At 40.3% G+C, this 26,371-nt stretch overlaps 1 protein-coding gene across 1 annotated transcript in view; it reads left to right on the forward strand.

The window, feature by feature from the left end:
* LOC130244164 (ryanodine receptor 3) overlaps positions 1-26,371 on the forward strand; it is a 123,523-nt gene that overhangs the window by 14,377 nt on the left and 82,775 nt on the right. Inside the window, exons 12-28 of the mRNA XM_056476459.1 lie at positions 1,296-1,516; positions 1,645-1,735; positions 6,167-6,307; positions 8,262-8,425; positions 8,631-8,709; positions 10,576-10,665; positions 12,745-12,891; positions 13,483-13,545; positions 14,506-14,583; position 14,965; positions 15,601-15,721; positions 16,090-16,205; positions 16,319-16,386; positions 18,631-18,752; positions 21,448-21,497; positions 21,622-21,682; positions 24,141-24,379. Coding sequence (XP_056332434.1) covers positions 1,296-1,516; positions 1,645-1,735; positions 6,167-6,307; positions 8,262-8,425; positions 8,631-8,709; positions 10,576-10,665; positions 12,745-12,891; positions 13,483-13,545; positions 14,506-14,583; position 14,965; positions 15,601-15,721; positions 16,090-16,205; positions 16,319-16,386; positions 18,631-18,752; positions 21,448-21,497; positions 21,622-21,682; positions 24,141-24,379 — 1,852 coding nt within the window. The remainder of the gene's footprint in view (positions 1-1,295; positions 1,517-1,644; positions 1,736-6,166; positions 6,308-8,261; positions 8,426-8,630; positions 8,710-10,575; positions 10,666-12,744; positions 12,892-13,482; positions 13,546-14,505; positions 14,584-14,964; positions 14,966-15,600; positions 15,722-16,089; positions 16,206-16,318; positions 16,387-18,630; positions 18,753-21,447; positions 21,498-21,621; positions 21,683-24,140; positions 24,380-26,371) is intronic.

Raw genomic sequence — 26,371 nt, forward strand, 5'->3', positions numbered from 1 at the left:
AGTCCAAATATTGAAGAGCAAATCCAACGATGCACAGCTCTACAGATCCTGAACCATGCAAGCCAGTGGCGACAGCGGAGAGGGAAAAAAAACTTCACTAAAGGCGGAAGTGAAGAAAAAAAACCTTGAGAGAAACCAGGCTCAGTTGGGCACGACCATTTTAATTTCTCCGCTGGCCAAACGTCTTGTGCAGAGCTGCAGTCTCAGTGGCGGAGGCTGGAAGCTGGCCTCAGCGAAGACTCGTCTGTCTCTGGAGCGTCACAGGAATCAGTCTCATGTTCTCCACTCCTCCATGACCACTACAGCAGCTGCTCAGGATACGGCCTGGTCCAGGGTTATGGAAACCTTGGGATCATCTCGTCGTTGGTCTTGGATCGAATCAGTGACTCTGCATAATCTCTGAGGGCCTCGAGATCCCCAGGTGGAAATAGAGAATAAAGAGAGCTGCTGTCCATAGTGTATATAAACAAGATGTGTGGAGCACATTCGTGTATCATACCGTTAAGTGATGCACTAAGTGTGCGCTTTACTATAGAGATAGGTCTTTAATCTAGTTTTGAATTGGGAGAGTGTGTCTGAGCCTCGGACGTTATCAGGAAGGCTATTCCAGAGTTTAGGAGCTATAAATGAGAAGGCTCGACCTCCTTTAATTGACTTTGCAGTTCTAGGTACTACCAGAAGCCCTGAGTTAGTAATTAGTAGTAGTTAATAATTATACTGACAAAAACATGACAACAAGGACAAAAACACAACAAAATTACTGAAGATTATTTATTATTATCAATTTAAAGTGTTGTAAAGTCAAATTAAATCAAAGTAAAAAAGGAATAGGCGGTGCAGTAGCTCTGTGGTTAGCTCTGTGGCCTCACAGTCAGAAGGTTGTGTTCGAGTCCCGGCTGGGTCAGTTGGTGTTTCTGTGTGGAGTTTGCATGTTCTCCCCATGTTGGTGTGGGTTTCCTCCGGGTGCTCCGGTTTCCCCCACAGTCCAAACACATGCGCTATAGGGGACTTGATTAACTAAATTGGCTGTAGTGAGTGTGTGTATGGGTGTTTCCCAGTACTGGGTTGGAGCTGGAAGGGCATCCGCTGTGTAAAACATATGCTGGAATAGTTGGCGGTTCATTCCGCTGTGGCGACCCCTGATGAATAAGGGAGTAAGCTGAAGGAAAATGAATGAATGTGTCTAAATAAACGATCACCACACACTGAACTGCATTACATATCAGCGTGCAGAATGTTTACATGTGAATGATGTCTGCTGTTGTTTTTACTCTATTATTGTTTGTTCTTGTCAGGAGGCTCTGCGCACCACTGAATCGGCGCTGGCGATGAACAGATACATCGGATCGGCTATTCTGCCGCTGCTGACGCGGTGTGCTCCACATTTCTGCAGCACGGAGCATCACGCCGCGCTCATCGATAACACACTCTACACCATCTACAGGCTGTCCAAGGGCTGCTCGCTCACCAAAGCACAGCGCGATGCTATCGAGGAGTGCTTACTGGCTGTCTGCAAGTGCGTACTGCTGTGTGTGTGTGACTGTTTGAGTCTGTGTGTGAAAGTGTGAGTGACATATATATATATACACATAATATGTAATAATGTGGACTGAACTCAGATCAAGGTGTGTGTGTGTACTCCAGGTACCTCAGACCCTCCATGCTGCAACATCTTCTGCGGCGACTGGTGTTTGATGTGCCACTGTTGTCTGAATACTGTAAGATGCCTCTCAAGGTAAACAGCACACACACGCACACACCTGTGAGCCGCTTCCATTCCAATAATGTTGTATGTCACTCTGACTCCTCCCATTCCACCTGCGTCACTTTCATATTAATAAGTCCAAATTTGACTCTTGACTCCACCCCTTAAGTACTAGTCACTCACATATTAGTATGGCCAATCTGACTCCACCCACTCAGTCTGAGTCACTTTCGTATTAGTCAAACATGACAATGGCTCCACCCCTTTAGTTTAAACCACGCCCATTATGATAAAACCAGATTCAAGTTTGAGTGCACCCAATCAATCTGAGTCACTCCTGTATTTATAAGGCCAAATCTGACTCTGACTCCGCCCCTTTAAGTTAAACCATTCCTATTATAATGATGCTGAATTGCACTCTGACTCCAACATTCACTGTTGACCCCACCCCTTCAGTTTGAGCCACTCCCATTATGATAATAGTGTATTTGTCTCTTGACTCCGCCCATTCAGCCTGAATTTTTCTTATATTAAGGTCATTTTTTATGTTGACTCCACCCCTTTTGTTTCAGACACTCCCAGTTTGAGCCACTACCAATCTCTCAGTGCAATATTTGATTGACTCCACCCACTCCTACTCTCAAAATGTTATATTTGATTCACTCCGCTCCTTCAGTTTGAGCCACTCCCATTTTCTAAATGCTATATTGGATTGACTCCGCCCACTCCCATTTTCTAAGTGCTATATTTGATTAACTCTGCCTGTTTAGTTTAATCCATTCCCATTCTCTAAGTGCTAGATTTTATTGGATCTGCCCATTTAGTTTGAGCCACTCCCATTCTCTAAATGTTATATTTGATTGACTCCTCCCACTCCCATTCTCTAAATGCTAAATTTGATTAACTCCGCCCATTTATTTTAATCCACTCCTATTCTCTATGTGCTCTATTTGATTGACTCCACCCCTTCAGTTTGAGCCATTCCCATTATTATAATACTGTATTTGACTCTTGACTCCGCCCATTCAGTTTGAATTTTTCCCACATTAAGGACATTTTTTGTCCACCCTTTTTGTTTCAGACACTTCCAGTTTGAGCCACTCCCATTCTCTAAATGCTACATTTGATTGTCTCTGCCCATTCAGTTTGAGCCACTCCCCTTCTGTAAAGCTATATTTGATTGACTCCACCCACTCCCAATTTTCCAAATGCTATATTTGATTGACTGCACCCTTTCAGTTAGAGCTAATCCCATTCTCTAAATGCTATATTTAATTGACTCCGCCCATTTAGTTTGACCTACTCCATTTCTCTGAATGCTATTATTGATTGACTGCGCCCGTTCAGTTTGAGCAACTCCCATTTAATTAACTCCACCTCTTCAGTTTGAGCCACTCCCATTATAAAAAAACAGTTTGAGCCATTCCCATTCTCTAAATGTTATACTTGATTGACTCCGCCCCTTTATTATGAGCCACTACCATTCTCTAAATGCTATATTTGGTTGACTCCGCCCCTTTATTTTAAGCTACTTGCATTCTCTAAATGCTGTATTTGATTGACTCTATTCAGTTTAATCCACTCCCATTCTCTTGATGCTTTGCTTGATTTACTCCGCCTTTCAGTTTGAGCCACTCCCATTCTCCAAATCCTATATTTGATTTACTCCAACCATTCAGTTTAAGCCACTCTCATTCGCTAAATGCTAAATTTGATTGACTCCGCCCACTGTCATTCTCCAAAAGTTATATTGGATTGACTCTGCCAATTCAGTTTGAGCCACTCCTATTATTTAAATGCTATGCTTGATTGATTCCGCCTATTCTGTAAATGCTATTGATTGACTCCGCCCACTTCCATTCTCTTCATGTTATATATGATTGACTCCGCCCATTCAGATTCAGCCACTCCCATTCTCTAAATGCTATGCTTGATTGACTCCGCCTATTCAGTTTAAGCCACTCCAATTCTGTAAATGCTATTGATTGACTCCGCCCACTTCCATTCTCTACATGTTATATATGATTGACCCCGCCCATTCAGTTTGAGCCACTCCCATTTTCTAAACGCTATATTTGGTTGACTCCTCCCACTGCCACTCTTTAAATGCTACATTTAATTGACTCCGCCCACTCAAATTCTCTAAATGCTGTATTTCACTGACTCTGCCCACTCCCATTCCCTAAACGCTATAATTCAATGACTCCACCCACTGCCATTCTCTAAATACTATATTTAATTGACTTCACCCACTCCAATTCTCTAAATACTATATTTAATTGACTCCGCCCACTCCAATTCTCTAAATGCTGTATTTGATTGACTCAGTCCACTCCCATTCCCTAAGTGCCATATTTGAATGACTCCACCCACTGCCATTCTCTAAATGCTATATTTAATAGACTCCGCCCACTCCTATTCTTTAAAGAGCCCATATTATGGGTTTTTGAAAATGCCCTTCCCTGTAGTGTGTAACATAGCTCTAAGTGAAGTGAAATATCCAGCTAAGGCTTAAATCTGTAAGTGTACAGTGTTTAAAACTACTGATTCATCTATAAAAGAGTCGACTCATAGTGCTTCAAACGAGTCGTCTTGATAACGAGTCATTAGGTGTTTCGCGATGACGCAGCTACGAAACACAAGTAGTTGGGCGCGCAAACCCGGGAGATTTGAAACCTGCGGCCCCGCCCACTAACAGAAAAAAAAGTCACACACACACACACACACACACACACACACAGAGACACACACAGACACTGGTCGAATGAAGTCACGCTGTGCAGATGGATATTATGGACAGTCTAATCAAAGATGAAACATCAGCATTATAGCCCAGCCTTGAGCAGTTCTGAGTGCTTCTGGAAACTATATGCTTTCAAAGAAGACTTCATCAGTTTGTTAAAGGAAGGATCAGTAAAGACTGATGGATCAGTGCATCATGAATCAGTTTCTACCCCCATTTCACAAGTGTAAGTATGTGCGATTAAAATTATTGCCTCGTTTACTCTAGCTTGCAAATTATGTATTTAGTTGTGTTTTGTTACTTGTAACTGCGTGTGCTGTATCAGGTTAACTCTTTATATTCCCATATCGCGTGTAAAGCCACGTTGAAAACGCGACGCGTGCCGCTTTGATTACGGATCGTCAGCTGTTTACACACATGCAACGGACAAGTTTCAAAATATTTCAGCTCAATATTATTGTCTCCTCGTGTGTGTAACGCACGGGTATTCGCAGATATAACTGAGCGCCGCTCCTCTATGGACGCGCCGGCCCTGTGTGTGTGTGTGTCTGTGTCTCCTCGTGTGTGTAACGCACGGGTATTCGCAGATATAACTGAGCGCCGCTCCTCTATGGACGCGCCGGCCCTGTGTGTGTGTGTGTGTCTGTGTCTCCTCGTGTGTATAACGCACGGGTATTCGCGGATATAACTGAGCGCCGCGCCCTCTCTATTCAGCCGCTTCTCTATGGACGCGCAGGCCCTCTGTGTGTGTGTGTGTCTGTGTCTCCTCGTGTGTGTAACGCACGGGTATTCGCGTATATAACTGAGCGCCGCGCCCTCTCTATTCAGCCGCTTCTCTATGGACGCGCAGGCCCTGTGTGTGTGTGTGTGTGTGTGTGTGTGTGTGTGTGTGTGTGTGTGTGTGTGTGTGTGTGTGTGTGTGTGAAAAGAGCAAGAAGACTGTGACCTCCTCGCCAGTTCTTGGACTTTTTGCTCAATAAAATAGTTAGTCGTCAGTATTTTCTAGTCCATCGTCTGTTTACATTCACCCACTGGCAGCCAAAATCCACTATGAAGCGTGTGTGCACTGTGACTACTTTTATATAGTTGATTAGCAGCTGGGCATTTCACTCTCACGCTGAAGCCTGTCAGTGTCGACCAATCGCAGCAGGCTGTCATCGGTCCAATCAGCGCAGATTAGCTTCGCGCTGAGGAGGGGTTTGGGAACAAATGAATCGCTGAACGATTCATATGGGAGTCGCTGGGATAATTAGGTAAAAATAAATGCAGATTATAAGACCATCAAAGTGTTTTTTGACCTTGCATGCATATTAGACTGTTGTTGGAGACCCTTAAAACCTAAATATGACCCTATTTCATCTATAATATGGGCTCTTTAAATGCTATATTTGAATGACTCCGCCCACTGCCATTCTCTAAATGCTATATTTAATTGACTCCGCCCACTCCAATTCTCTAAATGCTGTATTTAATTAACTCCACCCACTGCCATTCTCTCTATGCTATATTTGAATGACTCCACCCACTGCCATTCTCTCAATGCTATATTTGGTTGACTCCGCCCACTCCTATTCTTTAAATGTTATATTTAATTGACTCCGCCCATTGAGTTGCACTGAAGCAATAATACACATTTAAATATTTTGATATGGAGCAGAAATGTTGCTGAAGCTGTTTCAGTGTTTAACATGCACTAATTGGATGATTATGTGTCTCAGCTGTTGACCAATCACTACGAGCAGAACTGGAAGTATTACTGCCTGCCGTCGGGATGGGGAAGCTACGGTCTGGCGTCTGAAGAGGAGCTGCTGCTCACCAAGAAGATCTTCTGGGGAATATTTGATTCTCTTTCTCAGAAGGTGAAGAGATCTGGAGCCGTATGCTCAACACCATTTAAAGAAGTAAAATAATCTCTTAAATACTGTTTTAGGAGAAAAATAAAGTGCGTCAGTCTTAAATACAGGACATTTTAGCACAAAGCTATCTGCTAAATGAAGTTAGTGAATGATTAGCAGTAGTTAAGAGACTCCTGAATCACTGAGAGAAAAACACACACTATCCTGTGTATATAACATGACTGTTTAATCAAATATTTTGCATTAATTAAATAGATTGCATTAATTATTCCCAATACAGTCAGAAAAATGTCTTAAAATATGTTTTTACACTCATTTTAAAATGTTTTTTCCCCCAAATATCTATTTATGCAGACATTAAAAATGCAATTTATCTGCAGTATACACACACACACACACACACACACATATATATATATATATATATATATGAGCAATATCACACAAGTAGCAGTGTGATGTTGCTTTATATCGGCACAGTGCCGATATACAGCCACATTGCACTGCTACGAGTGTGATATTGCATTTATACAACAGTTTGACGACATAATCCTGCATATAAAAAAGAAAATCTAAGAGTCTAAAAACCCTTTTGTATTAGGAACTACTTTCTTCCACTGTTCATTGACATCTGCAGCTGACGTCAGAACAGCAGAAGCCGTTACTAATTCACCAACGTCACTGTAGAGCTAGAGTTTGAATGATTCTCTAGCGTTATGTCTAAAGTGATGACAAAACAGCAGATTTTGCTCACATTTTAAGATGATGAGGCTGAACTCCATGAAATGCCATCAGTCTACAGAGATTTCCCAGTGTTTCTCTGTTGCAATCGGGAGATCACAATATCACTATGGTATAAATACAGCACTACAACATACAACAATCAATAGAGATCGATTTAGAAAGTCTTTACCAGTTTATTAATGATTTGATCAGCTGTAGTTTGAAATTACGCTGGTTTTCTCTTAGGGCTTATTATGCGTCTCTGTCGCCATCTTGTGGATGAACATCTAAACCGTCTTTCCTCAAAAACAGGCTAATGGCCGCCGACATGCTCTCTCTCAGAAATTATAAATATTTCAAATAGGCGCTATCCTTATAAATAAACTGCATAGTTGCAATCTAAACAACTACATTCTCCACTAAAAAAAGCCTCAAAGGTACATGATGTTACCCAAAAGCAGCAATTTTTGTCAACCCTACTAAAAAAAACAGCTTAAACCAGCCTAAGCCAGTTGGCTGGTTTTAGCTGGTTGACCAGCCTGGCTTTAGATGGGTTTTGGCCACTTCCAGGCTGGTTTCCAGCCATTTCCAGCCTGATCTTAGTTGTGACCAGCCTAGTTTTAGCTGGACATAGCTGGTTTTGGCTGGGCTCCCAGCCTGGCTAGGCTGGTCAAGCTGGTTTTAGCTGGTCATCTCCCAGCCTGGAAATCCAGTAAGGCTGGAAATGGCTGAAAACCAGCCTGGAAGTGGCCAAAACCCCTCTAAAACCAGCCTGGTCAACCAGCTAAAACCAGCCAACCAGCCTAGGCTGGTTTAAGATTTTTATTTCAGTAGGGAATATTTGGCTGGACGAGTGCTGTTACTGGCAGAATGTCACACGGCTATCAGCCAATCATATTCAAGAACCAGACAGAATTGTTGTGTATATATATATGTTCAGTAAAAGCACTCGTTATATATATATATATATATATAAGCTTCAGTTTTAAGCTTAAACTTACAGTACATATGCTTACAGTAACAATGGAAGAAGACCTTTATTTAATGTCTAGAACATAGACAGGAGCATGTTTTTTAGAATTGAAATCTGGATTTTTATTTTGACTCTTTTTCTTTGAATGCAGCAACATAACGTGCTCTACAATGTTTCCATTATTAAATGTTTCAGCCAATCCCTGTGTGCATATTTAATGAGCATGCCGACATCACTCATTAGCATATGTCGTGTGTGCAGAAGTATGAGCAGGATCTGTTTAAGATGGCCATGCCGTGTCTGAGTGCCATCGCTGGAGCTCTGCCGCCCGACTACATCGACTCCACGCTCAGCACCACGCTGGAGAAACCTGTCTCAGTGGACACGCAGGGAAACTTCGAGCCCAGACCCATAAACACAGCCAAGTACGTCACCTTTCACAAACAACAGCGTAACGAATGGCTGAAATACAAGAGCATATGTAGTGGATTTTCAGTTAATGAAAGTATGGAAACCCTATATATTTGTAACGATACAACAAAATCTTACCTAACGATGGCTTAGGGAACACACACACTTAATCAACAAACTCCTGTGTCTCAGAGAACTGACTGTGCTGTTTTCCCTCAGTATCTGCCTGCCGGAGAAGCTGGAGCACATCGCTAACAAATATGCCGAACATTCCCATGAGAAATGGGCTGCGGAGAAGGTGAGAACACACACGCCTTTGAAGGATTGATCATTATTAGTTCATCACTGCCTAATGCTGCATTCTGATTGGCTGATGGTCACTCTCAGGAGTTTGGTTATTGTCAGATAAACGCACAGCTACTAGTTATTTCACAGCTACAACAGTCAAAATTACATTAAAACACAACAGAAGGAGGAAGAGGAGATGTGGAGGACACTAGTGCTACACACAGGAGACACTTGAGGAGGACACACACCTGACAAATAAAGTCTCAAACACAACATCTCAACAGTGGATTTAGGGACACACACCTGACTAGCACACACACACACAACAGAAGGAGGAGGAGGAGATGTGGAGGACACTAGTGCTATACACTCCACCCACTCCCATACTCTAAATGCCATGTATGATTGACTCCGCCTGTTCAGTTTGAGCCACTCCTATTATGTAAATGCTGTATTTGACTCCACCCACTTTAAACACCCATTCCCTAAATGCTATATTTGGTTGACTCCACCCACTGCCATTCTCTAAATGCTATATTTGGTTGACTCCGCCCACTCCAATTCTGTAAATACTGTATTTGATTGACTCCGCCCACTCCAATTCTCTAAATGCTGTATTTGATTGACTCCGCTCACTTGAATTCCTTAAATGTTATATTTAAATGACTCCACCCACTCCCATTTTCTAAATGCTATAATTGTTTGACTCTACCCACTTCCATTCTCTAAATGCTATATTTGATTGACTCCGCCCACTTCAATTCTCTAAATGTTATATTTGAATGACTCCACCCACTCCCATTTTGTAAATGCTATAATTGTTTGACTCCACCCACTTCCATTCTCTAAATGCTATATTCGGTTGACTCCGCCCACTCCAATTCTATAAATGCTGTGTTTGATTGACTCCGCCCACTCCCATTTTCTGAATGTTATATTTGAATGACTCCACCCACTCCCTTTTTGAAAATGCTAGAATTGGTTGACTCCGCCCACTGCCAGTTTCTAAATGCTATATTAGGTTGACTCCACCCACTGCCATTCTCTAAATGCTATATTTGGTTGACTCCGCCCACTCCTATTCTCTAAATGCAATATTTGATTGACTCCGCCCACTCCCATTCTCTAAATGTTATTTTTGAATGACTCCACCCACACAAATGCTGTAATTTACAAAATAGGAGAATGTGACGCTTGAGGAGGACACACACCTGACTAGCACACACACACAACAGAAGGAGGAGGAGAAGATGTGGAGGACACTAGTGCTACACACAGGAGACGCTTGAGGAGGACACACACCTGAAAAATAAAGCCTCAAACACAACATCTCAACAGTGGATTTAGCAGCTGTAATGGAAACCAGAGCAGAAGCACAATAACATCCTGGGAACTATCAGGAGATAATGCACACCTGATGAGGAAGAGCCACTCCATTCAACACATTTCCTAATAATTCAACGGCCCTTTATTCATTATTACTTACTAATAACACAGCTCAGTGGAATACTTGATTCTGATTGGTCAGTCACAACATCCCAAACTATGGTATTCTCAGAAATCAGCTATATATATACACAATTATATACATAACATATATATACAATTTAGCTAACCCACCTGTACCACATGTCTTCAGACTTGTGTGGGAATCCGGAGCACCCGGAGGAAACCCATGCCAACACGGGGAGAACATGCAAACTCCACATAGAAACACCAACTGACCCAGCTGGGACTAGAACCAGCGACCTTCTTGGTGTGAGGCGATTGTGCTACCCACTGCGCCACCGTGCTGCCCCCGGCTGGATGTATATTATCCTTTATTGAACTAATGTAGCGCTTGAGCATTTCTGTGCTGTTTTCTGTCTGTGTTCAGGTTCTTCTAGGCTGGAAACATGGAGAAAACATCGATGAGAAAGCAAAGACTCACCCGATGCTGAGATCCTACAAGTCCCTCACAGAGAAGGTGCAAAATGAGCACATAATAAGAAGATTATTATTATAAATCATTGTTATTGTTACTATATTCATAGCTCCAGCTCATCTTTAAGTCTGTAATAAAAGTAAGTTGTTTTTAAATTATTACAAACGGCCGTGTTTAAGATCTGATCGATAATGGATATATAATGTGTGTTTCACATCGGACAAGAAGCACTACATTAAATTACGTTGTTCTGTGTCTTTCTTAAACTCTGCGTACCCGGATTCGTGACATCATTTGCTTCTGCATTATTTAAATTTTAAAGGTCTGTACTGGCCCAATACCCCCATAAGTGGTTCTGTTCTCTCATCAGTTGGAATAGAATAACTTTTGCATAGATTATGATAGAGACATTTTTCAGTAACGCTTTATAATAGCTACACGATAGGAATCATTTATTAAGCATTAGCAAATAGTGAATTCATTATCTGTTTAGCATTAACTAAAAACAGGTACATTAATAAAAGTTACAAAGTTACAAGCTACAAATGCTGTATTATTGACTTAAAACCACATTTATAATGTGCTCAATAGCTGTACTTTCATAATTTGTGACTGGTTGATTTTTCATTACTAAATGAAGTATTGCAATATTTACAAACCATTTGTATTGAGGGGTTGTTGGAGGTTTTCAATATTATTCAGAATGAGTTAGTAAATTATTAACAAACTATTGAAATCAACGTTTATATATCTGATTATTCAGGTTTATAATGGTCACTGTGTATGTTAATAAATGCTTTATTAAGTCAACTTCATGCAGTTTTGTGACCTAATCTAAAGTGAGGACTATTCATGCTTTATAAATCCTTTATAAATGACAATTAAAGGGCAAATAATCTTTGTAATCTTATCTAAAAAATAAAATTACTGTAAAGTTTAAACATTGCTGAATAACAGGAGTGCCGAAACATAACATACAATTAGATAAAATAACAACAATATAATAATTTAACAATATAATATGATGTTTAAACGGTACAGTAATTTTATTGTAGATTAAGTTGCAGAGATTTATTTTTTATTTAATGCAGTTTCATTTGTGTATCTTCAGATCAATAGGAATGAATAATGTTGTTTATGTTCGTTTTTCCTGTTTGGATTATAACTGAGCCTTTAATTGTTATTTATAAGGCTTTTATGAAGCATGAATAGTCCTCACTTTAGATTAGCTCACAAAACTGCATGAAGTTGAGTTAATAAAGCATTAATTAACATTTAAATCAACTATTAATATATGCCTGAATAATAATATATATAAATGTTGATTTCAATAGTTTATTAATCGTTTATTAACTCATTCTGGATGATCTTTAAAAACCTCCAACTATGCTTAAATTAATGGTTTGTAAATAATGCAATAATTAATTTAGTAATGAAAAATAAATCATTAGCAAAGTAGGAAAATACAATTATTAAGCACATTATAAATGTGGTTATAAGTCAATAATACAGCATTTGTAGCTGCAGTTATAAACTGCTTACTAACGTCTATTAATGTAGAGTTAATGCTTAACAGATATTAAATTCCCTATTTGCTAATGCTTAATAAATGGTTCCTAGTGTGTAGTTATTATAAAGTGTTACCCATTTTTCTTTTTTTCTATGATTACTGACATGTGCAGGAACCACTAAAGTTAATCACAGCAACCCAGACCACACAGAACCTAAAGGGTCCACTTTCAAATGTGAGATTAATTAAATATTCACAGGGTTTTCTTCAAGATGATACCAAACCTTTGTATTTACAGCTCTGCATGTGGATTTGGGAAGCTTTTGAATTTAGGCAAAATCCAAGCGGAAACCCCAAAATAGCACTTAACTTTAAGAGGTTAAAATATGGAAATGTTTTATTAATTAATTATTAATTTTAACACAGTGTTTTAACTGCATTACAACATCGATGCTGTAAAAGCAACCGTATGAAATTGAAAATAGTCACATTAGCTGTTTACCAGAAGTGTATCAGTGGCTGGACAACAGTAGCTGTGCATAAAGCCCATCGAATAGTTTGTGCATCTCTGCATAATAATGATATTAATAAAGTGTGTTGTGTGTGCGCAGGAGAAGGAGGTGTACCGCTGGACGGTGCGCGAGTCTCTGAAGAGCATGCTGGCGATGGGCTGGAGTCTGGACAGAACCAGAGAAGGAGAAACACTCTTCCAGCAGAGAGAGATGGAGAAAACCAGGCGCATCTCACAGGCCTCTCAGGTGCAGCTACTTTATCAGTAGTCTTCCATAGACAAGTCCACATACACGAGGGCTTTATAATTGGGGTTTTCCCCTCTTTTGTTTTTAAAATAACCTCCGTCCACATGAAAACACACAAACACACTGTGATGGATGCTAAGGGCACGCTGAACCAACAGGGGGCGGTAATGACACTTATGCTGTGTTCAATCAGAGAATTAAGTATTTGCTTGAGTGTATTGCATACAAATCAATGTACGTGAGAACAGAGGCGGATTATGGTCTTGCGACAGTATTCACACTGACATCATGAGGTGTTTTCAGATATGGATAAAATAACTCAAATCCTTATGTTATTTGGAAAGTCCCACATTCACAAAACAAAAGTTAATGGAAAGAAATAATTAGTTATATTAGATGTAGGTCCAGAATTGATCAGGTTTTCTGGTGTTTAACAGTGTGCTGTAAAATGTATGCACATCTTGGCATTTCCATCAAGCCATTTTTATGCAATATCCCTAGATGCACATATAAACAGCTGGATGTAAACACACTCCGTCTGATAATACTGATTCACAGCCGTGACGGTGTTTGTACTGTGTGTGTTTTCAGGGAAACGTCTTCAATCCTGCTCCACTGGACATGAGCAGCATCCTTCTGTCCAGAGAACTGCAGGTGATCAACACTAAAGCTGAAACACACACCAACATTTACACGTGACACAGTGGTTTTACTGGGTAACAGTGAGCATTAAGGTCCGACTCACTCCACAGCTTTTATTATGTTTGCATATTGATCATTGCCGAATTTATTATTATTAAGAACACAAACTCCTGGAGGTTTTCAAGGCTGTCCTTAATATTCAGCAGTGGATTAATACAACTGCACTGATGCAATCAAAACAATCAAAACAATAAGGTAAACACAAAAACAAGGCAATAATAATTCACACACGCACACACACACACACACACACACACACACACACACAAACTCTCAAAAAGCTATATAACCCTCAAGAATACGCATCTTTCCCATTATTAATCTGACAATAGTTCTTCAACAATATTAAATTAAGCCTCTACTGAAATATAAATATTAAAAATCAGAAGCAAATGCAAGTATTTAGTAAACAGTGTACATGAGCACATTCTCCCAGAGCAATTCTTATGTTATTTTGTTGTAAATGTTATCAAATGAATAAACATTTGATAACACAAACATACTGTAATGTTGCCAGATACATGTTTATGTCACGTTTTTATTAATGGCATCTTATTTCTTAACATTAATAAGCATTAACCGTTTTTGGTAACACTTTAGTTTAAGTAACTTGACAGCATTAACTACAGGTGTATTACATGCTTATTATTAAGATGTGAACAGTTATACTTATAAAGTTTGATCTTACTCTACATTCATAATCTACCTTAATAAGCAGATAATTATTAGTTTATTGAGCTAAAAGTCTTAGTTAATGCTTTGTTAATAGCAGAAATTGTACACTAATCGTACAAAACTAAATGAATACATGTGAGTGATTTACTAGATGGCAGTCTGTTTGATATATTTTCATTGATATAGCAGTTTTGGGTTGTTTTCAGTCGCTCTGACTGCTCTGCGTGTGTTTTTCAGTCGATGGTTGAAGTCGTAGCTGAGAATTATCACAACATCTGGGCCAAGAAGAAGAAGAGTGAGCTGTGCGGTCGAGGTGTGTGTGTGTGTGTGTGTGTGTGTGTCTATATATAAATATATATATATAAATATATATATATATATATATATATATATATATATATATATATATATATATATATATATATATATATATATATATATATATATATATCCACAGTTGAAGACAGAACTATTAGCCCCCCTGAATTATTGAATTATTAGCCCCCCTGTTTATTTTTTCCCAATTTCTGTTTAACGGAGAGCAGATTTTTTCAACACATTTCTAATCATAATAGATTTAATAACTCATTTCTAATAACTGATTTATTATAACATATTTTTTCAAGACACTTCTATACAGCTTAAAGTGACATTTAAAGGCTTAACTAGGTTAATTAGGTTAACTAGGCAGGTTAGGGTAATTAGGCAAGTTATTGTATAACGATGGTTTGTTCTGTAGACTATATATATATATATCATCTAAAATATATAGCTTAAAGGGGCTAATAGTTTTGACATTAAAATGGTTCACAAAAAATTTAAAACTGCTTTTATTCTAGCTGAAATAAATCAAATAAGACTTTCTCCAGAAGAAAAAATATGATCAGATATACTGTGAAAATTTCATTGCTCTGGTAAACATCATTTGGGAAATATTTATAGAAGAAAAAACATTCAAAGGGGGGCTAATAATGCTGACTTCAGCTGTACATACTGGTTTTGGTGGTTTGTGAGGACACAGATATGTATAGTGACGTGGGTTTGATGATGTTGAGGTTGTTAATGAGGACATGTATTGTGTCGTTATTTAAAAGGTTTAAAATAATCCCTGATGGTTCTCACGTTTAAAAATGTTGCCCCAGCTTTGCTTTGAGGGTTGGGTTTAGGCCATAAAATAAGAGGGGTCTACTATATAAAATGCATTAGGCCTATAGAGAGTCCTCATAAACCACCAAAACCTCTGTGTGTGTGTGTCTATGTATGTCTGTGCCGGTGTACGTGTGCCTTTCTGTGTGTGTGTGTGTGTAAAGTGACGTGTTTTCTCCACTGCAGGAGGGACTCATTCACTGCTGGTTCCCTACGACACACTGACGGCTAAAGAGAAGGCCAGAGACCGCGAGCGTGCACAGGACCTGTTTCGCTTTCTGCAGGTCAACGGATTCGCCATCAGCAGGTGCAGACCACACACACACACACACACACGTACTGTATACGTATATGTATGTACACACACACACATATAAATACTTACACATACACGTACGAGCTCACAAACACACAGGCACATACGCACGCAGACACACACATACACTCACACACTCTCTCACACATACACACACACAAACACACACCAGTTAAGGGTCTTTTCTTTTAAATAAGATGAAACCAGGTCATGAAAAAAATCCTCCAGTCACAACATCAGAATTGTCCACCCAGATCTGCAGTGTAAATGTGTCCGGGTTAGTGTTGGGTTATGGTCAGGGTTAGGGTTGGGTTAGTGTTCTGTCCTGCTGTCTATAATTTGTAAGTCTCTCTCTGCAGGGGTCTGAAGGACATGGAGCAGGACTCGTCCTCCATGGAGAAACGCTTCGCCTTCAAATTCCTGAAGAAGCTACTGAAATATGTGGACTCTGCGCAGGAGTTCATCGCTCACCTCGGTACACACACACACACACACACACACATGTGTGCGCGTGCACACACTCTTTTCCGACACAGAGGTGATTCTGTGAGTGTTCAGCTGTAAACCGTCAGTGTTGTCTGCTTTCAGAGGCGATGGCGAGCAGCGGGAAGAATGACCGATCTCCACATGAGCAGGAGATCAAGTTCTTCGCTAAGGTTCGCTGAGTGTGTGTGAGATGCAGACATGGATTTGTGTTTAATAGTATTAATAGTGTGTATATATACAGCTGAAGTCAGAATTATTAGCCCCTCTGTGTATTTTTTCCCCAATTTCTGTCTTTTTTTCAAACATAATAGTTTTAATAACTCTAATAAGTGATTTCTTTTATCTGTGCCATGATGACGGTCACAATCACCAGTGATCTAATCCTTGTAGATCGCTGGTAAACATGCAGATCGCTATAGAACTACAAATTTGCCATTATTTGGACTACATATCTAGTCATGCATCGCTCACACACACCTGTTCCAGTTTCCATTGATTACACACACACACACACACACACACACACACACACACAGCTAGAGAATTGTTACTGACTGATTACAAGGGCTATTTAAACAGCACACACACAACACACACACGCATCAGTGCTGAGTCTTGTTTATCTGTTACTGTAAACATTATGATGTGTTTCTCTTGCCTTGCTTTTCCGTGTTTTGACCCTCGCCTTGTTTGTTTGTTTATGTTGTCTGTTTCCTGCCTGTACTGATCATTCGCCTGTGTATTGACCACGACTCTGGATTGCCCGTATACGTCTGTTTGTTCCTGTGTTGACTGATTGCTTGCCTGACCATTTTCCTACAAAACCCTGTATTTGGATCCGCACCACTGTTGTCAGCGTCCCGTCACATTACAATGACAGCACATAATATTAGACTAGATATTCTTCAAGACACTAGTATTCAGCTTAAAGTCACATTTAAAGGCTTAACTAGGGTAATTAGGGTAAAGTTAGGGTAATTAGGCAAGTCATTGTATAACAGTGGTTTGTTCTGTAGACCTGGGGTTTTCAAACTTTGGGGCACCTATTAAGGGGGCGCGAGATATTGAGGCGCGCACAGGAGTAAATGATGATGAGGATTTTAATGCGTTCACTAGAGGGAATAATATGATTAACGTTAGCTCCACAGCTAACTATCAGGCACATGTAGAGTTAATGCGTTCCAGTAAAATATACAAATAAAATGGAGCGGGTGCTTTTTAAAATGAATGACGATGAGTGAACGAAAGTCAAACCGGTGAACCGTCTGACAAGAAAGTGCCCTTTGAATCAAATCAGCAGGATGCCCTTCTGGATCTTTCACTTACTTTGAAGACTGCTGACTACGTTTACATGGACATCTGTAATAGTTATTTGCCTTAATCTGAGTAAGACAATCTAATAATTACATTAAGTGCTTATTAAATGTTGTGTCACCAGGCTATTCATGTTTCCTGCGTGAATTCACGAGTCTCATCTAATTTTGTGTGTTTCATCTTCAATTTCTCGACTTTAGCTGCAGTTCGGCAGTTTCACCTTCACTCATGAACATTTCATTCCTTCCCCCGTGACAAACTTTGGTATTTGACGTGAATATGAAGTAAGGACTGGTGGAAGAGTGTTGTTTGTATTGATACTGCACGTCGAATGGAAAAAAAAAAACTTTTTGGGGAGTGAAATTGGACAAACAAAGTATGAAAACCCCTGCTGGAGACAATCCAACACTAATATTGCTGAAGGGGGCTATTAATATTGACCTTAAATGGCTTTAAAACAATTAAAAACTGATTTTATTCTAGCTGAAATAAAACTAATAAGACTTTCTCCAGAAGAACAAATATTAGAGGACATACTGTGAGAAATTCCTGAATCTGAGAAACATCATCTGGGAAATATTGGAAAATGAAAGAAAAATTCACAGGAGGGCGAATCTTACTTAGAGTTTTTGTCTTGTTTCTGTGCTTCAGTGTGAGTGTGTGTGTGCTTCTGTCAGTCGCTCCTGTCTCTGTTGATCTAAAACTCCACATCTATAATCCTCTTAGTCTATGCTGACATTATCTTCAGCAGCTCAAACACTCTAATGGCTAATGGACAGACGGCTGCTTCTCACTTAGGGCTGCTGTTTATGCTAATGAAATGGAGAGATGGGCACTAGTGGGCGGGGCTTCCCCCTCTGATGACACGTACAAAGGGAGAATGTCAATCAAAGTGTTTCATTCATCAAGTCTGATTAGAACAAACACAATTCATTCATGTTGAGCATTAGAGGCTGCTGGAGAGATTCACACACTGCTGACGCACACACACACACACAACCCCTTATAAAGGTGATTTCTGCCTAAAGATACACCGTCATGCTGAAACCCAGGCCAGATTGCTGTAGTAGTGAGTGTAAATGCTGCTGTTTGTGCTGTAGGTGCTGCTGCCGCTCATCGATCAGTACTTCAAGAACCACTCACTCTACTTCCTGTCGTCTCCCACCAAGAACCTGAGCAGCAGCGGATACGCCTCTAACAAAGAGAAGGAGATGGTCACCAGGTGTGTGTTTATGCAAATGAGCTTGTTTACACCTGCTCGCTAGGGCTGCACAATACATCGCTAAATTACAGTTATTGCTGTAATAATATGTGCCATATATATATCACAGGCATATTTGATGCATTGGTTGTGTATCTAAATTTGACCAATCAGATGGGACCTTAATATCTTTAGCCCCGCCTCCCCAGTAGTTGCTGTTTCGCTATTGGCTAGAGCTCAAGCCTGAACCCAGAGCTGAAAATAAACACTAATGGGCGGAGTCAAGACCAAAGAGGAAAATGACAACAGCCAATCAGAGTCAGACTCTCTGCTGAGGTTTTCACTCGTTCATAGGCTGCATCTTGATCAGCACCCTACTTCCCGAGGTCGTTCATCGGTAGGTTGAGCACTAGTAAGGGCACTGATGAGCTCTGTTTACTACACTGAGTGATGTGAGAACGTTCTTATTGTACACTTCCTGACAGAAGTCTTGTGGTGGATCTCAGTTATAAGAGCAGCAGATAATAACTGGACTTCTAGTTGATCATGTGTAAAAGTGTCAGAAGGTGGATTTCTCTGATCAACCATCTGTTGATCTGCATCAATCATCACCAATACTGCAGAAGACCTACTGGAACCATCATGGAGCAAGATTCTCACAGAAATCAGTCAAGTTTGGTGAAGGAGAAATCATGGTTTGGGGTTATATTCAGTATGGGGGTGTGTGAGAGATCTGCTGAGTGGATGATCAACATCAACAGCCTGAGGTATCAAGACATTTGTGCTGCCCATTACATTACAAACCACAGGAGAGGGCAAATTCTCCAGCAGGATAGCGCTCCTTCTCATACTTCAGCCTCCACATCAAAGCTCCTGAAAGCAAAGAAGGTCAAGGTGCTGCAGGATTGGCCAGCTCAGTCACCAAACATGAACATTGTTGAGCACGTCTGGGGTAAGATGAAGGAGGAGGCGTTAAAGATGAACACAAAGACTCTTGATGAACACTGGGAGTCCTGCAAGAAGGCTTTCTTCACCATTCCAGATGACTTTATTAATCAGTGATTTGAGTCATGTCAGAGATGTATGGATGCAGTCCTCCAAGCTCATGATGGAGTCAGACACAATATTCATTCTGTTTCCACTGCAGCATGAGCACATATTCTATACTGGACATTATTGAAGGTTCAGTGAGCAGACTTTAGTCTAAGCAGAGTCAGACCGCACTGTCCTAATCAAATCAGTCAACATCAAGACATGATCAGATTATATTGTGGGAAAATAAGCAAAATCTAGAGGCCTTTACCTTTCATATAAGACACTTCTGATACCAAATGATCAACTATTAGCAAGATATTATTTGTGTTCCTAAAACTGGGATAGGCCACAAGACTTTTGTCAGGTAGTGTACATCATCAAACCTGGAGTTTATAAACAACAGCAGAACTAATCATTCTCATATATTCATTTTAAAAGTACATTACAAATAAGTGGATCGTTTCATTTTCCAGCAACATTTCCACCATTAAACGATTATAAATGTCTGCTAGTTTGTTACTAACCAGTCTAGCTGAGCCTGTTTGTGTTAAAAATATATAAATACCTGATTCTTTTTAGAAAAACGTCTCGTTTGTCATTGTGTTTGATGATTTGGGTCACATGATTTATATTTTGTGCTTATGTACTTTGGTTAAGGGTGCATCAATGCGATATGTGGGACTTTTCTGAGCATTAAAGTTTCAGTTCTGGAAAAATTTTATGACTGAGCATTGAAATGGCTGACGCCTTGATCAGTGCACTAACTAGTGAACAAGTGAGTTGATTAAGACGCATCCGTAGTGTTTTAAAGACTAAATATTTGCACCACAGGTTATTGAGTCTGAATTAGAATAAATTAAAGCAGTCTTTGACCTGTTTACTTTAATTTCATTCATTCAGTCATTTTCTTTTATCAGCTTAGTCCCTTTATTAATCAGGGGTCGCCACAGCGGAAAGAACTGCCAACTTATCCAGCATATGCTTTATGCAGCGGATGCCCTTCCAGCTGCAACCCGTCACTGGGAAACACCCATACACACTCATTCACACACACACACATACACACACACACTATGGACAATGTAGCTTACCCAATTCCCCTATAGCGCATGTGTTTGGACTGTGGGGGAAACCGGAGCACCCGGAGGAAACCCACACCAACATGAGGAGAACATGCAAACTCCACACAGAAACACCAACTGACCCAGCCGGGACTCGAACCAGCAACCTTCTATAAAAACAGTGAATAAAAGCAGCATTTTTCTAGAGAAATGTTGTATTGTCTGAAATATCAGAATGGACTCATGAAGAAGATTCCCACCCCTAGATTATATCTACTGTGTGTTTGGAGGACGTTCACACCCTCGGAAAGCTTTTTCAGACCACCTCAGAGGACTTTTCACCCTCAGATAACTCATCGTCTCACAGTAAAACACATGTAGTGAGCAGTGTGAGCAGATCTCTCTCTCTCACACACACACACACACACACACACGCACACACACACACACACACACACACACACAGCAGATCTCCTCTTTCTAAATCTTTCACACACTCTGATCTCTGCTGGCGGGTTCATCTGTTTCTGCTTCAGTGTGTTCTTTCTTCCTGGCTGGTTTCAGCTCTTTTCTCTTTGTGTGTGTATGTTTGTGTGCGTGTGTTTTCTCTGCTCTTGTAGTCTGTTCTGTAAGCTGGCGGCTCTGGTGCGGCACCGGATCTCTCTGTTTGGTAAGATCTGTCTCTATTTTTGCTCTTGCTGGATCTGCTGCAGCATGTGTGTGTGTGTGTGTGATTGTAATTGTGATTGTGTGTTAAGAGGTTTATTATTGTATGTGTGTGTGTGTGTTTGCAGGAAGTGACTCCACCACAATGGTCAGCTGTCTCCACATCCTCGCACACACACTTGACACCAGGTACAACACACACGCACACACACACGCACACACACACACACACACACGCACACACACACGCACACACACACACACACACACACACACACACTCATCACCATACTAAAGTAAAAGCATCTTTTATTTCAGATAAAACTGCAGCATCTTCCGGTTGTCAATATTTAAACACGCCCATAATTCTGACCCCGCCTCTTTTTATATGTCCACTTTAAGTAGACACGCCCCCATTGCTGCTGATTGGCTCAAATAAGTCTGCATCAACTTCCATTTGTTTATAATTTAAAGCACCAAAACAAACACGCCCATAACTCAACAGACCCCGCCCTTTTTTAATATTGCTGCTATAATTACTAGACACGCCCCCTTAATGCTGATTGGCTGAAATAAGTCTGCATCAACTTGGGTTGTTATTTAAAAGCACTAAAACAAACACACCCCTAACTCAACAGACTCCGCCCCTTTTTAATATATCTGCTATAATTACTAGACACAGCCCCCTTAAGGCTGATTGGCTGAAATAAAAGTCTGACGCAACTTCCGGTTGTTAATATCTAAAAGCACCAAAACAAACATGTCCATAACTCAATAGACCCGCCTCTTTTTTTCTCTGCATTTTAATTACTAGACACGCCCCCTTAAGGCTGATTGGCTGAAATACTTCAGTTGTTATTTAGTAGCACCAAAACAAACACACCCCTAACTCAACAGACCCCGCCCCTTTTTATATTGTTGCTTTAATTATATATTATAACACGCGCATAATTCATAGACCCCACCTCTTTTTATCTATCCACTTTAATTAGTAGACATACCCGCTTGCTGCTGATTGGCTGAAACAAAAATCTGCATCAACTTCTGGTTGTTGATATTTGAAAGCGCCAAAACAAACACGTTCATAACTCAACAGACCCCGCCCCTTTTTATATTGTTGCTATAATTACTGGACATGTCCCCTTAATGCTGATTGGCTGAAATAAAAGTCTGACGCAACTTCCGATTGTTAATATCTAAAAGCACCAAAACAAACACGTCCATAACTCAATAGACCCGACCTCTTTTTTCTCTGCATTTTAATAACTAGACACGCCCCCTTAAGGCTGATTGGTTGAAATAAGTCTGCATCAACTTCAGTTGTTATTTAAAAGCACCAAAACAAACACACCCCTAACTCAACAGACCCCGCCTCTTTTTATATTTCTGCTATAATTACTAGACACACCCCCTTAAGGCTGATTGGCTGAAATAAGTCTGCATCAACTTCAGTTGTTATTTAAAAACACTAAAACAAACACACCCCTAACTCAACAGACCCCGCCCCTTTTTATATTGTTGCTATAATTATATATTATAACACGCGCATAATTCATAGACCCCACCTCTTTTTATCTATCCACTTTAATTAGTAGACATACCCGCTTGCTGCTGATTGGCTGAAACAAAAATCTGTATTAACTTCTGGTTGTTGATAATCGAAAGCTCCAAAGCAAACACGTCCATAACTCAACAGACCCCGCCCCTTTTTATATTGTTGCAATAATTACTAGACACGCCCCCTAATGCTGATTGGCTGAAATAAGTCTGCATCAACTTGGGTTGTTTATCTAAAAGTACCAAAACAAACATGTCCATAACTCAGTAGACCCCGCCTCTTTTTCTCTGCATTTTAATTACTAGACACGCCCCCTTAAGGCTGATTGGCTGAAATAAGTCTGCATCAACTTCAGTTGTTATTTAGTAGCACCAAAACAAACACACCCCTAACTCAACAGACCCCGCCCCTTTTTATATTGCTGCTATAATTACTAGATACACCCCCTTAATGCTGATTGGCTGAAATAAAAGTCTGCATCAACTTCCGGTTGTTGATATTTAAAAGCCCTAAAACAAACACGTTCATAACTCAACAGACCCCGCCCCTTTTTATACTGCTGCTATAATTACTAGACACACACCCTTGATGCTGATTGGCTGAAATAAGTCTGCATCAACTTCGGTTGTTATTTAAAAGCACTAAAACAAACACACCCCTAACTCAACAGACTCCGCCCCTTTTTTGTATTGCTGGTATAATTACTGGACACGCCCTCCCAACCCCCCCCCCTCCCCCTTTTTGGTTGTTGATATTTAGAAGCACCAAAACAAACACACTCATATCTTAACAGAGCCCGCCCCTTTTTAGCTACACTTTAATTGCTAGACGCACCCCCTTAATGCTGATTGGCTGAAATAAAAACCTGCAGCAACTTCCGGTTGTTATTTAAAAGAACCAAAACAAACATGCCCATAACTAAAAAGACCCCGCCCCTTTTTATATCTCCACTTTAATTACTACACGCCCCCTCACTGCTGATTGGCTGTAATAAAAGCCTGCTGCAGTCTCTGTTTTGCGCAGACGTTCTTCTAAGCTGTTTTTATCAGGTATTAGTGTGGTGTTAAAGTGACGTTTGGTGTTTTTCAGGACAGTGATGAAGTCCGGCTCGGAGCTGGTGAAAGCGGGTCTGAGGACTTTCTTTGAGAACGCAGCGGAGGATCTGGAGAAGACACTGGAGAACCTGAAACTGGGCAAATTCACTCATTCCCGCAGTCAGATGAAGGGAGTTTCGCAGAATATTAACTACACCACCGTGGCTCTGCTGCCCATCCTGACCGCGCTCTTCCAGCACATCACCGAGCACCAGTTCGGATCCGACCTGCTATGTGAGTTTTGCTCTACAAATGAGGATGCTGGTTCTTTGCATTAATGTTAACCCTTGTGTACTGTTCAAATGCACTACCCTTTCTTTAATACTTATTATTTTAATGGATCTCAGTTACAAATAATGCAAGAGAACATCACATACAGAGTTAACATAAAAAACAAGCAAAAATAAATAAAATAAAGAAATAACTGCATATAAAGTATATGCATATTAACCCTTGTGCATAGTTCAAATGCTTGATCTTCATGTAGAAATGCTTCACTATAATAACGAATGAATTTCAGAATAAAGTCTACATACATGTCCTGCCGATTCCCCATATGCTTTGCAGATAGATTATGTATAATAATCATGCGTCGTTGTTGTAAACTTTTAAAGAGCTGTGAAACCCCCATGTCTCAGCAGGGTGTTTTCACACCTCCAGTTTGAGAGAAGTCAGGAAAGTGGGTGTGTCCAGCTCTGTTTAGGTGGGAGTGTCAGGGGAGGGAAAGAGGGAGGGGTTTGCATAAAAATGGGAGTTTTCAGTTCAAGCACGGGCTTTTTTACAGAGGCAAAACAACATAGAGAAGCAGAGGAGAAAGACAGTGACAGTTCACATGGACATCAGTAATTGAATTATTTGCCATGTTATTAATTTGTGGACTTTATTAACTGCAGTTTGGCACTTTCACTTTCATTCAGGAGCATTTCCTGCATGCCCCCCTGACAAACGAGATATTGGATGCGAGGAAGTGCTGTAGTTTTAATGGAATGTTTGATACCGCTTGGCGAATGGGAGAAAAAAACCCTCTGCATTTCTTGTTAACTTAAATGCGCTCGATAGGTAGCATCAGAAAGTAGTATGTTTATAGAGTATCCTGTGACAAAATCCTACATGATAGTAATATTTTGATTAAGGTGTTTACATGTTTACATTCAGAGAGCAGCATTTACAGCAGATCTTTCAGTCTATAATATTGTAGTGATATTAACATACTGTAAACGTAGTCATTTTGACTAAGGTCTGTCTTTAAAAACTGTAAGAGTACTGCTGACCATATGGTAAGTATGATAGCCACGCCCAATAACCTAATCTGAGAATTTAGCTGAAAACAAACAGGAAGAGCATTCTTAGATTTTAGTTTTAGATTACAAGGGCAAACTGTTTTATTTGTCATGTGATGACTTGCACAGATGAATTGTTCAGCACAAAACTAGCAATGTGAGCGAACGAAATCAATGTTCAAAGCACTTTAATTTCATTTTTAGAGTCATGATAGCAGAAACAGAATGTTAAATGTTTATTGGTTTTGTCTAGGGATGTCCCGATCCGATATTAATATCGGAAATAGATCCGATATCAGTCTAAAATATATATCGTACTGCGTTAAAAATCTCTGATGCGCTCTAAACTCTGTTACAGCTATTCTATCCAGCAGCGTGCAGAGCAGCCAGCGTGCAAAGCCCACGTGATCACAACACTGCTTCCTAGCAAAGTCCCTTTAAGATTTAACACGCTCTTCACACTAAGTTATGGTGTATTACAATAGAAATGTATTGTGATGGTAGCACACGCTGACGCGATCAACAACGGCACACGTCAAGCGATCTTTACATTGTTGTGTATACGCTGCTCAGCAACACAAGGCACCGAATGGCAATGTAGCGCACATTTAAAACGTTTCCAATTCGGTCAGGGCATATCGTGGTTCATCCAGTGTGATACCCACTTCAACACCAGCGCTTCCAACACACAAGACTTTACCTCAGCGGCCCGGTTCTGTGTGCATGGGAAACTTGAGAGTACTCCGCCAGAGACTCGCATGCTCTGCTGCTGCACACCCACAGAGAGACGCGCTGTACACCTGTTCTGACTTTAGCTCTGAGAAGAGCGCGAGGACACGCGGGGAAGAAAAGCCTTTTACTAAATAGACTGATCAGCACTTTATTTAGGAGGACAATACATCCTCTTTTCCCAGACATGTCCTCTATCTGGGACTATAAAATGCAT

The sequence above is a fragment of the Danio aesculapii genome, chromosome 17, assembly GCF_903798145.1.
Source record: "Danio aesculapii chromosome 17, fDanAes4.1, whole genome shotgun sequence".
Lineage (NCBI taxonomy): Eukaryota > Metazoa > Chordata > Actinopteri > Cypriniformes > Danionidae > Danio > Danio aesculapii.